This window comes from Trachemys scripta, chromosome 3, assembly GCF_013100865.1.
Source record: "Trachemys scripta elegans isolate TJP31775 chromosome 3, CAS_Tse_1.0, whole genome shotgun sequence".
NCBI lineage: Eukaryota > Metazoa > Chordata > Testudines > Emydidae > Trachemys > Trachemys scripta.
Genome location: NC_048300.1, coordinates 172,444,142 through 172,458,688, shown reverse-complemented (window position 1 = coordinate 172,458,688; position 14,547 = coordinate 172,444,142). Strand labels below are relative to the sequence as shown.

At 44.1% G+C, this 14,547-nt stretch overlaps 1 protein-coding gene across 1 annotated transcript; it reads right to left on the bottom strand.

The window, feature by feature from the left end:
* Positions 1–2,522: 2,522 nt before the first annotated feature.
* Positions 2,523–5,006, bottom strand: ID2 (inhibitor of DNA binding 2). The gene is made up of 3 exons (XM_034766458.1): positions 4,495–5,006; positions 3,910–3,974; positions 2,523–3,167 (listed from the first exon to the last, which is right to left on the bottom strand). The coding sequence occupies exons 1-2, from the start codon at positions 4,840–4,842 to the stop codon at positions 3,918–3,920; spliced, it is 405 nt and encodes a 134-aa protein (XP_034622349.1). The 5' UTR covers positions 4,843–5,006; the 3' UTR covers positions 2,523–3,167; positions 3,910–3,917.
* Positions 5,007–14,547: the final 9,541 nt, after the last annotated feature.

The window sequence follows — 14,547 nt, the reverse complement described above, 5'->3', positions numbered from 1 at the left end:
AAAAGGGCGGCCCAATTCTTCACATGAGCATCAATGCGAAAGTTCTAGGGACCAAGCTTTAACTTTGCAGTTGATCTTTTGAACTATAAAAATTTCAGTATGAACCCAATGAGTGTGAATCTCTAGTAAATTTAGACCTACATGACTAATAAGCCCCAAGCACTGGTCAGAGGAAATGTGTGGTGGAAATGCCAAATTAAATCACAGGTAGTTAATCCTTGAAGAAGGAAACAATTTAATTTGCATTTTTAAAAGCAGGTGTGGTTTTCTGTTCTTCTTCTCCCTTTCCCCCCACCCCCCAAGAAACCCCCACATCCTTGGCAATGGAAAAGCTCCTGTTTTGACAGTACATGAGTGAGAAACATTAGTTTGGGTCTACTAATGTATTTGTCACCCCATAATTCAAAAGTGTCAAAGAAACATGGTGCCTTGCTTTCTAAGGGGTTATGCTGTAATCCTTAAAACTCCTGCCAGTTTTTTCCTTAACTTCATAAGCCCCCCACCCCCACCGAAAAAAAAGAAAAAGTGGCCTTACAGCAACATGCATTGCTGCCTGTTTACAGCCTCAGCCTGACTCAAGCTTTAGGTGGAAAATCAGCTTTGAGAGGGAGGGGGGAACCTGCCAGTGTGTGAGTGTGTTAGCTTGTTACTGTGGGAAAAAAGAGACTGAAGACCTCAAAACAGATTAAAATCCTGGGGCCTGATTTGGGTTAGAGAAAATTCATCTGCAGGAATGATTTTAGAGGCTTTAAGATACATTGACTTGTGTAAATGAAGTTAAGGTTTTTTTTTTTTAAATTTAAATACTTTCCCAGGGGGTTAATCATTCACTGTGCAAAGTTAGACCAAACTGCATGCAGCCCTACTGTTGCTGAGCCAGTAGCAGGGTTTGTCCATAGGAGGCATTGAACATTTGCTACAGTTCTGTAGACTTTTAATCACTGGTTTGACAGGGAGGTGGGTGTAGTATGAGAAGCAGTAGATTAGCTCTCCTCCCCCACCTCACCCTATTCTGAATCCAGACTTTCATTGCAATGCTTGTGTTCTTATTGCATTGATCCCTCACAAAGGGTTGCAATACTGATTGGTCAGGGCAGCTTCTGTATTAAGAGATCAGAGCTGGCTTTCTCCCCAGCTTCAGAGGATGGATTTGGTGTCAAGGGCAAGGAAAGGCAGCTGATGCAGACTGTGTAGTGCCACCACCCACACATCTGTTCGCTCTGATGAAAGTGTTACTGGCCTTAGGTGCGGTGCCTTTCCCTGGAAGAGTCCTCGGAGTGCACAAATCTCAACCCCACCCACCAGGCCTAAGGTAATTCCTTCTGCAGAACAGTCCTTACCCAGACCATTATCAGAGTTCCCCTCATTCCACTGCAAATACACCTCTACCCCGATATAACATGAATTTGGATATAACGCAGTAAAGCAGTGCTCCGGGGGGACAGGGCAGCGCGCTCCGACGGATCAAAGCAAGTTCGATATAACGCGGTTTCACCTATAACACGGTAAGATTTTTTGGCTCCCGAGGACAGCGTTATATCGGGGTAGAGGTGTAACTCCATTCAATTATAGGACTTTGAAGTCTACTTATTTAAAATTCCCAGTTTAGGAAACTTTATAGTTTAGTTTAAACTAGAATGCAATACCAGGAGGTTCAAGTAAATGCATCCCTACCCTCCCTCTTATGTTATGGCAACAAAATAAATCAAATGAAGACAGGTAATTTACAGTGGACAAGTACAGTACAACAAATGCCCTTGAGTAGTACTAGAGTGTATACATAAGAAATACCAAATCACACTTTGCTTTTAAAAATGTTGAGTCTCATTACAGGCTTAATTTCTTTCTGATGGAGAAAGAGTTAATGCTAGGACCAGCCAAAGTTTAATCAGTAACACAGCAGTGAAATTTAGTTCAATTCTCTATAGTCATATGGAGAAGCTGCTGCAACTGATTAGAAAACCCATTTCATTGAGCTATTGCATGGAAGCATGTAAATTCCAGTGTGGAAAGGCAACAGTCACTTCATTATTCCAAATCACATGTTAACGCATCACCAACTTTTGCATTCAAAGCCTTTTGCAGAAATTAAGTGGTTGGGAGACTAATAGCCAGCCGCAACCCTTAATTCTGTGTAATTATTCCAAAAGCAAGTTACCAGATCTTGGGCAGCACTACTGGAGAACTAAAAATGAGTCATCAACAAGGGGGCTGGGGGGGGAAAAAAATCAAACACTAAGGGAATTTCTTAGGACTAACTACTTTTGTGTATATTTCCAATGGCATCCACTCTGTAGTAATCCACAACTCTGGCAATTCCTTATACACTGTTTATAAGGTGATTGGCTAGAAATTTGGAACATATATTTAAATAAGATTTAGTCAAATTACAAGAATTAAAAATAGTAACATAGTAATTTTATTATTTATGTTCTACACATATTTGAACTGTTACTTGGTAAAATTATAATACCTCCGTCCCCAACAAACTGTTGGTCCCCAAGAATAAAGCAGGAAATCAGTTCAATAAACACACTTGATTTATTTTGTATAAAAAGGGTTAAGTTTACAACTAAACTTTTATAAAAAGTTTAGCATGATTAAGTACATCATTACACTTTTTGCAGAAATGTACATTTCTGCCACTATACAAGAAAACTCTGATTAAAGAGTTCACAAGGTTTCACTCTCATATATATATATATATATATATATTTTATATATAAATATATACACAGCATTCAATCCTAGGCTTGCGTCAAAAGGTCATTTCTGACCATGGACTTCCCTAAGAAACTGAACACTGGATCCTTCTGGTACTCACGCTCCACCTTTGGAAAAAAAGGCAAAGTCTACTTTAAAATGGGCAATTCCTTGTGAGTTTTTATGTTTCACTCCCCATGCTGGGAATAGTATATAAAGGACACCTTCCGACTAGGGAAAGGGCATTTAAAAGTCTCTTCATAAATAGCTAAGATCAGTCCAAGTTGAGGGGGTGGGGAGAGATCTCAGTTTCTTTCTTCTTTATTAGTTTTAAAAGGTCCATTTAATTAGATGTAGATTCCCCCTCCAGATACAGCTGAAAAATAAGTTCAGCACCTCAAAAAAAAAAAAAAAAAAAAAATCCTGTAGACATTTTCTTGTGGGGAAAAAAAGTCAGCAAACACCTGCAAAAGATTGAAAAGAGGAGTATTTAGGAGAATGCTAACAGGGCAGAGATCCGGACAGACTGGCGCCAGAGAGGAAGCCACAGTTTGAACATTTAACCAAACACTCAAAGATTGGGCAAACCCTGGCGTCCAGATGCAAAACACACACACACACACACCCCCCCCTCAAAAGCACAAATTAAACATTAAAATAACATACATTCAGTAGGAGGGGGAGAAAGAGGATTCTCAGTCCAATCTCTATTTGGATCTCTGTAACTGCACTGCTCAGAGGCGCCAGTCTGCCTCTTACAGCAATTATTTGATTAAAAGCAGACATTTATTTAACTGATAGTGCAGACAATCCCACATCACAAAATTTAATGGATTATGCTAAAATCCTCAACTAAATCAGTCACTTCATCTGAAGGTTAGGGTTTTAGGAACAGATAAATCACAGAATTTACATTATGTGGTGATATATTTAAGTACAAAGGGATAGTATCAGAGCAAACAGTCTATACTATTTATTTGCAAAGGTGAAAATACACTTTCAGTTGGACTACCCCCAAATGAATTACTAGTGCAATTGTTATGGCTTGATTACTGATTATAAAGGCATCCTCTGAGATACCTGTTACTTTTATTATAAATTAAAATATGTCTTAAATCCAAGCCCATACACACATTTTCCTCCCCAAAATAAATTGTATTTTGCATTATATTTATTCTTTGAAAACCAAGAGCCACAAACACTCACCATTGAATTTAGCCACAAAGTGCTTTGCTGTCATTTGACATTAATTCTGAAGGGAATTCAGATGCCTGCACAGAAGAAAAATAAAACAAAACAGTGCAATGTTAAATATCTTAACAGCACAACAAAAAATACAAAATACTCTGGAGCATGAAGCTCCTTCCATACGACATGTCACAATTTAGATTCACAATGACAACCCACATTACTAGGGCTGCCTAGCAATTGGGGCATTTTCATCTATTTCAATCTAAAATGATTAGTATTAGTTAAAAAAAATATACAACTGTTTCTCATGCCAGTCACTCTCTATCATAAAAGATACATCACTAATACTGACTTCCTAACAGCAATGTCCATTATCATTATTAAGGTCCAATCTCAGATACTGCATATAGGCCATGAAGACAGCCAACAAGGAGGGAGAAAGCCAGCCAGGGCTAACGAGACAAAGTAGGTGAGGTAATATCTTTTATTGGACCAACTTCTGTTACTGAGAGATAACAAGCTTTCAAGCTTACACAGAGCTCTTCTTCAGGCCAACACAGCTACAACAACACTGCATACAGCCAGGGCTAAGACATTTACCTGTAATGACAAGATGCTGATGTCTGTGTTTAAGGTGGTCAGAGGAGTTCTGGAGGAAGGATTTGGTCCTGGTCTCTGGTGATGGAGGCTGACAATACTGGGGTGTGAGTCTAAAGCAATTTGCAGGTCCAGGATGTAGTCAATAACGTGCTGCAGGATTTCCATCTTGCTCACTTTCTTGTTCTGAGGGATGCTGGGCACTAGCTCTTTCAGTTTGGAGTAGCAGTCATTCATGTTGTATAGCAAACTCATAGGATCATCCACGGGGGTTTTGCTCCGGGATATTCCCAGGGTGTGTTCAGAGAGGCTGTTTTTCCTGACGGATCTCACAGGACTGAAAGCTTTCATACTAGGAGAGAGCCCGACTTCCAGGGTACAGAAAACACACACTAAGGGATCTCTCTGCCTGCTTGACTGCCTCCCTTCCTTTTCTTTCTCTAAGCAGCTGCCTGAGCTCAGAATGAAGCAGCAAGCTACCTCTACTTGCTTTTATACTGCAGGCTCAGGAGCTGCCAAATCCAGCCAGTGCTTGCTGCCATTGGAGGCACCCAATGTGTCCATCAGGCGGGGAGACGTTCTCACTGGTACAAAAAAAACTAAAAGAAGGTTCAGGCCTTCCGCATTCTGAGCCAATCGTAGGGGAGGGGGTGTGGCTATTCTAGGCACAGCTGAGGATAGTAAATACTGTACAGTAACTGCTGAGCCCTCCTGACTCATTTTACAAAGGCACTGAGAAAGGAATGAAATGGGCATTTTGCATTGTGGTTGCAAACAGTCAGGTCTGATCACAGAGTTCTCAGCCCTCTCCAGTACAACAGATGCTCCCCTAATATTTTCTTCTTCATTTTAAAGAGCTAGCTTGGATAAAGTTGGAATGAAAAATGTTGCAAATTTAGGATCTGAAAATGAACTGGGCTTTGGGAGCATACGCACATTATCAGCATTTGTATGTGTGGTGGGGTAGGAGTGGACACACTATAAAGTATGCTAAGTGCAGAATACACCATAACCAGATAAAGTCTGCAGTTGTAACATGGTGTCAGTGAAGCCTGATACTTCCTGAAAGTCAATTTGAATTATAGTAACAAACAGGTCTTTCTTTTTTTAATATGGTTGCATACATCAGCGGTCAGCTTCACTAATAAGCATTGTAAGCTGAAGCACTGCAGGAGGTATAAGCATAAAAAAGTCAAGTAAATAAATGAACAAGATCAACTGGAACTTTTTCCTATAATGACAGAATACTCCGCTACAGAGCTAATAGCTCAGGGCTTTAAAAGACTAAGAAGTCACTGCACTTATAGCTTGCTGTCTCATAAATAGGATAGGGCTATTTTAAATGTTGCTATTAATTGGTGATCATTAGGCAAATATTGAAAGTTCATTTGCACATATTACCTCTGAAAGGCTGCTGACCTGTAACCCACCAGTGCATGTGATGTGACTGTAATGAATTCTGCATAGATTGAGTCTGGTGACAAATGAAAATACTTACTGTCTACTGTACTTTTGCATCTTTGCTTTTGCTGAAGCCAGTGAAACACATCTTCCAGAAACATTACAAACATACAGTGATTATTTTGATGAGAGAAACAGTCTTTGAAATTTTCCTTTTGCCCAATCGCATTTTCCACATTTTGTCTTGCACTCAACTGCTGATTATCAGAACTAATTCCCATGGTGTCACGGACTACTCAAGGAAGACTAAAGCTATGAAATTGTAAACGTCTAGATATGGAAATTATATATGATATAAAATTATTGTATTGTAACTTGGTAAATTTTCCAACACACATAGTTCTGTATTGCACTAAAACCACTTACACTACGTTAATATATAGTTGTAAAGTCAGTTTGGGTATTCGAGAATTGTATTTAAGGAGACACAGAAGTATTTGATTTATCCATGTTGTTGAGTCCTTGTTGCATAGCTACATCATACTCCATTTGAGGGGGGGGGGAAGGGATCATTATTGGGAACTGGATGCAGAGCTCTATAGGGATCAATCAATATTTTCCTCCAATTAATGTCACATTCCTTAGCTGGTGTTTGGGGAGGTCTCTGACAGGACATTTTGCTGACTGCAACACAAGCTTATTTGCCCCAGGGCTTTTATCTAGAGGTGTAGGCGGTGCTGAGCCTGACAGGAACACAATTCAATCATTTTGAAATGTGAAGGGTGAAAGTGAATCTCTCCATTCAATCTTACAGGAAGACAAGTACATTGTTTAAGTACAATTAAAAGGCACAGTCAATAAAAACCTGTGTGGCAAATAATCAACAGCTTAATTAAAATAAACAAATACTGACTGCAACGCCAATCCTTCTAAAACACTAAATTAACAAAATCTCATTTATATTAAATCTGGTGATTTAATATCACAGATTTTACCCTACTGACTTGCTTGTATTTCTGTTCCACATGTGCCCCAGCGGAACAGGTTTTGTTTTGACACTATTATTGGTACAATAATAGCCAATATCAACAAATATCTTCATGTGTCTCTCATTATTTGCCATCCCTGGATAATGAAACAATGTTACAGAAACGTCTTCCTAGACTTTTGCAAAGGATTGGTTCATTCATAGCTGGTTTCATTCTTCCATATTGAATACTTAACACTTCACATTTAAAAAATTTTTGTTTTATAGAGTGGAGTTATATGAAGAGGGACTAACCAGATTAATTGATTCTGTACTTTCTGCATGAAAAGTGGTGTTTAGAGCACACAAACTCCACTTCTGCTTAGGGATTCTTGATTTGTGTTTACACTCTGTCATTTTTTGGACTGATTTTAAGGCCTGTTTCGAAAGTCTTTCACTCTTGCAAGATTTTACAATAGACAGATAGACCACTAAAACTTTGAAACTCCCCCCACCCCTCCTGGCTAATCGTTGTAGTCCAAATTGTCCCAGCAGTTTTACACATAGCCCTGGATTTTGTTTATTTTCATATTGTGCAAAGGTGAATGGATTTTGTGCAGGGATTCTCAGAAGACAGTACCCCTTGGAACTGCTGTAGCATTTCCCCTAAGGATCTCAAAGAACGTTGCAAACAGGACTGGATGACACTCCACGTGAGACTCCCTTAGAAATAGATGTCAGTCCCAAGCTTGTATCTGTTTCTCTATTCCCAACCTCAAAATGCTGCTGCTAACATCTGGAAGAAAAGCATGCCAGCTCCTGTCACCCAAAGCGGTGCTCTACTTCTCTTCCTCCACCCCCCCCCCAATGGGGGGAAGGATCTTCCCTAGTGCATGAGCCCCCCCTCCCCATCACTCCCAAAGGGGGCACCCCTCTCTCTAGTGCCCCGAGAGAGGGACCGCCCTGTACTGAGCGGGGCTACGGACCCCCAGCCCCTGGGGCGCGGAATGGGATGGAGCTCCCCGTCCTGGAGGGGCCCTTGGTCCCCCAGAGTGAGCCGGACTAGGGCCCGTAGGGGAATCCCCGCCTTGAGAGCCACAGCTCGCCAGGCTCTCCCCTGCGGGCTCCCCAGAGAGCGGGGACCAGGCGGCGCAGCCCCGCCCCCGCAGCTCCAGCGCCGGGCCGGACTGTGCGGCGCCAGCCCCGTGACATCACCCCTCGCTGCCTCCCCCCTCCTTCCCCGGCCGGGCCCGGCGGCGCCGCTCAGGCGGCTGCCATGGAGACCGGGGCTGAGCCCTGGGCTGTGGGAGGCTGCGGGGCCCGGCCTGGCCGCCCCCGCCCGGGCGCACCTACAGCGGGGGCACCGCGGACACCCCGAGCTGAGCCGGGGAGGGGGGCATCGCTCCGCTCTCAGCTCCCGGCCGCTGCATGGGGCCCTGAGCCCCAAGGAGCTGAACAGGGGCCCTAGGCGGGGCGCCAGCTCCCAGCCCCACGCGGCTGCCCCCCCCCCCCCGGCCCCGCAGGACATTCCCGCAGGGGGGCTCGTTCTGTGCCGAGAGCCCCGCCCCGCGCCTCCGGCTGGCCGAGGCAGGGTCCTGCTGGAAACCAGAGGCAACCCCCCTGTATTGCATCCGGCAGCCTCACCCGCGGTGCTTCTGCCCTCCAAAGCGCCCATGGTCATTAGCATTATCTGGGCTGGTCCTTATCAGCGGAGAAATGAAACCCCTGCCTGCCCCGTTGGTCCTGCGTGTGAAACAGTAATGAGCTCATAACGAGAAAGAAAAGAAACCGCTGCCCCGTCTCTGTGCAGTGCGGAGATGTTTGAAAAGTTCCCGACCCTGTTCTCTCACCATGCAGATTGTTGTGGTTTTCTAGGAAACAGTCTCTGGGTTACATAAGAATTCAGGTTGTTGCCTCCTGGGTTTGACTCTCACAAGAAGTCTTGGGAAAATGGAGTGCTTCCTCAGAAGCAGAGCCCGTCTATGGGCTCTTGGGTATCAGTCACTTATTTTCCTTATGATTAAGGATCTTGAAAGTTTTCATACCCAAGACCCTGTATTTGTAATAAAACCAACTAGAAATAGTATAAATCCCTTTAACTGCTGCATATTTACGCCATCAGACTTTACTAAAATCTGTTATTAATCCTGTCCCTTCACCTTATTGCCACAATCCAACATACCAAAAAAAGTATGTCGGCTAAATATGTTTTGACATAAAGGTTTTCAATGTACCTGGTGAAATATCTCCCAAACCAATTGTTTTCAACTGCCTGATCCTTTTTGTTTGTCTCACCTTTCAGATCCTTCAAAGAATGCAGTTTTAGACTTTTGGGAGGAGGGGGACAGCCTGCATGCAAAATATTTAGTTACAAATTCTGTGAAGCGCACTGATCTTTAACAGCGTTTTCTGCTTTTACAAAGGATTTTCCTGTTACTTTGTTCCGGTCACAAAATTAAAAAAAAAAAACAAAAAAAACTTAACTTGGGAGAGATACGGTCTGGAAAACAATCTGGAATTGCCAGTCTGTTGGTGGGAGCTCTGCAGGGCTGGCGTCAGGAAGTCTGCGCCGCCTTCTATTACTGTTGATCCAGCTTTGTGCAGCTGCACTTAGTACAATTAGCTTGTAGAAACAATCCTGCTGTAGGCAGCCTCTTCCCTTCAAAGTGCTTTTCTATACTGATCCCCTCACATCATGATGTTGGAAATCAAGTCACAAGCTGACCACTGTTTGGCCAACATCATCTGTGGGAATTCATTAACCTCCATCTCAAAGATGCAACAAGAGATTGTTTGTCCAGAATGAAACGAACAGCTTAATATTATGATGTAGCCCATACAGGAAAAAACCTGTGTCCCATTTTTTGTTGTTGGCTATAACAAGAAACACATTGTGCTTACAGAGTGGGGAATGTAGCTGAAACCAAGCATAAGCCGGCTCCTGCTAAAACTTTGCCATCAAAGTGATTGTTTTTTGGTTAATCAGCCTGCAGTTTCCATAGAAGCAACTTATCCCCTCGATCATTTTGCTGGGTGCACTTTGCAAGCTCATTTCCCGTCTGAGTTTGCTCTGCTACTCTCAGATGCTGCTGCTGACACATTTCCTCCCCTTGCACTTTGCACCCACCTTATCCCTGCCCGAGATGCTCAGGGCTGATTGTGTCTAGAGGGGGGCGTTCAACGCAAACTGCAACTGCTGTGGGGGTTGGGATTCGCCCCCACCCCCCCACACATACTTTCCGCTGCTTGATGATCAGATCTAGGCCATGCAATCACTGAACAGCAAACAGCCCCCCGCCCCCGTCTCCTTCCTATCCATCGCCTCAGTCCCAGATTGCAGGGACTCCAACTGCTTCTCCTGCAAGCTCTTTGCCACGCGCCTGTCGTGTGCTGCTATGTGTAAACCTCACTGGTGGCTCACGCGACTCCACTTCCAGCAGCGGCCCCAGGAGGGGAGGGAGCAGGGGCGGAGAGTAACAGCAGGGAGGTGGGTGTGGGGAGCTGGCTACAGAGCATGGTGGAATAGCTGCAGTCGTGGGTTGAATCAGCAGGAAGAGGAGGCTGCTGCATGAGGAGGGCCAGCAAAAGACTGCAAAGATCCCCTTCATCCATTTCTTCAGCTGCTGTCTTGACAAGGGATCCAGAGTTTGGGCCCATCAACCACCCTAGTGCCCTGAGGACATTTGCGCCTAAACTCTGGCCTGGCCCCAAACACCTTGCGAATCCCGGGACATTTGGGACTAAAATCCCCAGCCCTAATGTCCTCATGCACTCCCAGGGATGTTCGTGATCAAACACCCCATTCCCAACGCTCCTGTCTGCCCCCTGGGGACATTCATGATTAACCCTGCTGTTCCCAATGTTCCCACATCCCCTGGGGAATGTTCATGATTGAACAGCCCCGCGTGCAGTGGGGATGTTGGTGCCTGAATCCCAGTTCCCAACGCCCCTGTACACCCCCAGGAATGTTTGTGCTCAAATCCTCGTTCCCAACACCCCTGTATATGCTCAGGAATTTTCATGCTTAAACCCTGGGTCCGAACACCCCAAAGGATGTTTGTGCCTGATCCGTGGTTCCCACCATCCCTGTGCACCCCCGAGGATGTTCAGGCTCGAACCCTGGTTGCCAATGCCTCCAGAGATGTTTGTGCCTGAGCGCCACTTCCAACCCTCTTCCCCGTGCAACCTGGAACCTCAGTTGCAACCTGCCCCCATCCCCACTCACTCCAGGGACATTTGAATTCAAACCCCAGACCTATGTGCCTGGGGACTGGCTTCTTTAACATAGAACTGTGCCAGCTGCAAAGGGCTATTGTTATGTTGATGGTACTTGAAGGGTGATGCTGCAAAATCCTTTTATATGCTGGTTCTGCTTGAAATAGTAAATGTTAATTGTTCAAGGTGTCCTGAATAGGCTCTTGCTCATCTAGTGACTTGAAAGTAAACACCTCTTTCTTTTTGAATCCTGCTCTCTCTGTGTGTTCAGTCCTGCTGAGGTAATTTGACATTTTAATTAGATTAAGTCACGTCTTTGCCAAGTAAAAGTTTAGTTGCATGTGATTATACTGACCCAATTAAATGACCCCATAACTATTATGGTTGTGCTGAAATCTGGGACCAGTCAGATCCTCCGCTGTCGCAGGAATAATATTATCTTGTGGATCAGAATATATTTACAGCTGAATATCACATATGTCATACTTAGCTATTCATTTAGATCCTTAAAATCTCCCTAAATTTGCACCCATAGCAGCTCTCAAGAAAATAAATCAAGGGAGTGTAGCATAAAATTACTCACAATGCATGGTATGAAACAGAGATATGCCAAGGAGAAAAGAAAGCTACAGGCTCTTTCTGAGGGTGTATGTACACAGCAGCTGGGAGATGTAATTTCCACATGCTAGCTCTGCTCAAGCTAGCCCTAAAAATAGCAGTGTGGCCACAGTGACTCAGGAGGAGTGGCTCGTGCTAGCTGCTTGAGTGCAATCCCACCTGACTGTTTGGGTAGGTATTTTCCAGGTTAGATCCCTAGTGAAGGGCCATAAAATTCCAATTTTAATTTCACTTGAACGGTTGGGAAATGGGATTATTGAAAGAAGCCCTTGAAAATCTGCTCCAGGTGCTTCTTTGCAAAAATTCCAACCTTCATTAATTTTAGGGGTAAGGTGCATTTGCATGAAGCACCATGAAGATTTCAGCCACATAGCGAAGAAGCAAGATCTATGCCATCATAGAATCGTAGGACTGGAAGGGACCCTGAGAGGTCATCTAGTACAGTCCCCTGCACTCATGGCAGGACTAAGTATTATCTAGATCATCCCTGATAGGTGTAACTTGTTCTTAAAAATGTCCAATGATGGAAATTCCCACTCTCCCTAGGCAATTTATTCCATTGCTTAAACACCCTGGCAGTTAGGAAGTTTTTCCTAATATCCAACCTAAACCTCCCTTGCTGCAATTTAAACCCATTGCTTCTTGTCCTATCTTCAGAGGTTAAGGAGAACAATGGATCTGTGACATAATGGTCTCCCAGCATGAGGCATCCACTTTTACTGTAAATGGCCAGCCCAGGTTGCAGTGAATCAAAATGGAGGCTGTAATGACTTTCTGCTTTAGGCACTCAAAAGCCACTTGTGCCTCTGGGGTCCAAGATACATGGGGTCCCTTCTGCAGGAGAGCTGTGATTTGGGAGGCCATCCCTGAGATACCCTTGATGAACTGACTATAGAAATTGGCAAAGTGCAAAAAGCATTGCACCTCCTGAATGTCCCTGGGTACCACCAAGTCAATGGTGGCTGTCACTTTGTGTAGGTCCAGGGGGAGCCCTTCAGAGTAGATGATATAGCTGAGAAACTTTACTGTGTCCTGGTCAAACTGGCACTTCTCTAGGTTGGCATACTGGTGGTGTTGGCGAAGCCTTTCTAAGAATGTCTGTATACGCTGTTTGTGCTGTGCTTGGTTGTGGGAAAAAATAAGGATGTCAATGAGATAGATGACAATAATCAACTGATCTAGCGTGTCCTGGGAAATGTCATTGATAAAGTGCTGAAAGGTCATGGGAGCATTACAGAGACCAAACAGCATGACTGGTTATTCCAGGAATCCATAATGGATGCAGAAGATGGTTTTCCACTCATCTCCGTCTTGCACCATCACCAAATTATAGGCCCCATGGAGGTCTAACTTTGTAAAAATTTGGGCAAAGTGTCATTGGTCTAGGAGTTTATGAATGAGGGGAAGTGGGTAATGGTTTATTGGAGTTTATGAATGAGGGGTGTGGGTAATGATTCCAAACTGTCACCTTATAGGGGGCCCAGTAGTCAATGCAGGGCCACAGTGAACATCCTTCTTTTTAACCAAGACGATCAGGGCCTCTGCTAGAGAGGTGGATGGCCAGATAAATGCCTTCCGCAGATAGGGCCTGGAGTTCTGCTTCAGAAAGGATGTATATGCAGCCAAAGGGAATTTTGGAGCCTGGCTGAAGGTTAATCGGGCAGTCGTATTTGCTGTGTGGGGTCAGGGTGTCTGCATTTCCCTTGTCAAATATATCTGCAAGGTTGTGGTACTTGCGAGGTATTTTTGCGGCAGACAGGACAGTTGGGGGTGCGCCCAACTCCTGTGGGCCTGTTCCTTCACAACAGGATTCCCCAAATGATGACACAAGCTGTAGAGGATATCTGTTCTGTCGTTTGCCTTCGGAAGGCAGAATTGTTGACAATATGGGGAGCAAAAATACACTGTCCCTTTTGGCCAATGGATACAGGAGTCCTAGGCAGCAAGCCAGGTCATTCCCAGGATGACCCCAGAGTGGATGGCACGAATCAACCCGAACTGAAGAGTCACTCAGCGCCCTGAAGAGTAATAAGCCCTAAGGGGGTAGTCTGGTGAGTGACCGGCCTAAAGGCCAGGAGCGATACATCAGTGGGTTCCACCAAATCCGAGGAATTCTTAGCCACATGATGGTCCATAAAATTACTTGAGACCGCCTAAGTCGACCAGAGGCTCCATCTGGAGGGCTGGGCTTATCGGGAGTAGGACTTAGTCCTGGACATCACCTGACAGTTCTTTCTCAGAAATGGTGAAAAATTCCAATAACTCCAAAAGCTGAACAGATTTCAATTAAACCTTTTGAAAAAAATAATTTCTTGGCAATACAGGCCTTTTGGGGCAGGCAATGATGCATGCATAGACTCAGACCTTCTTGTCTCCCCGATTTCTTGGGATTCTATCAATGTCAAGGCTTTTTAGATTTCATTTTAAAAGAAGTTTTTAGGCCTTTTCCGAGGTTTTCCTGTATTTCCTTTAAAATGGAAAGCAGTTGCTAAGGTTGAAGGTCTATTATGGCTTTTTCCCTCCTAAAAATTGTGGTTTATTCATGGTGCTTCCTTTGCAGCTGCTCAGACACCCAGGCATCTTTGGCATTAGTGAATTTAATTTGTTTGTACTCCTTTATTATATTTTGCTTCCTTGGCATGTGTTCTATTTCTAATAAATTGGGAGAAAGGGATGGGATAGTTGTTTGGAGCACTTATGTTACAATACAGTTACAGATGGTGGGGGAAGAAAACAGAGAAAATTATCTAACAGTCACCAAAATATACACAAATCCCTTTGGTGTTGGAGAGCGTAGTGGCTGCCAGGCCTTTGCTTATGTGGAGAGTTTCCTTTGTTAAAGTGTTAGAAATGTT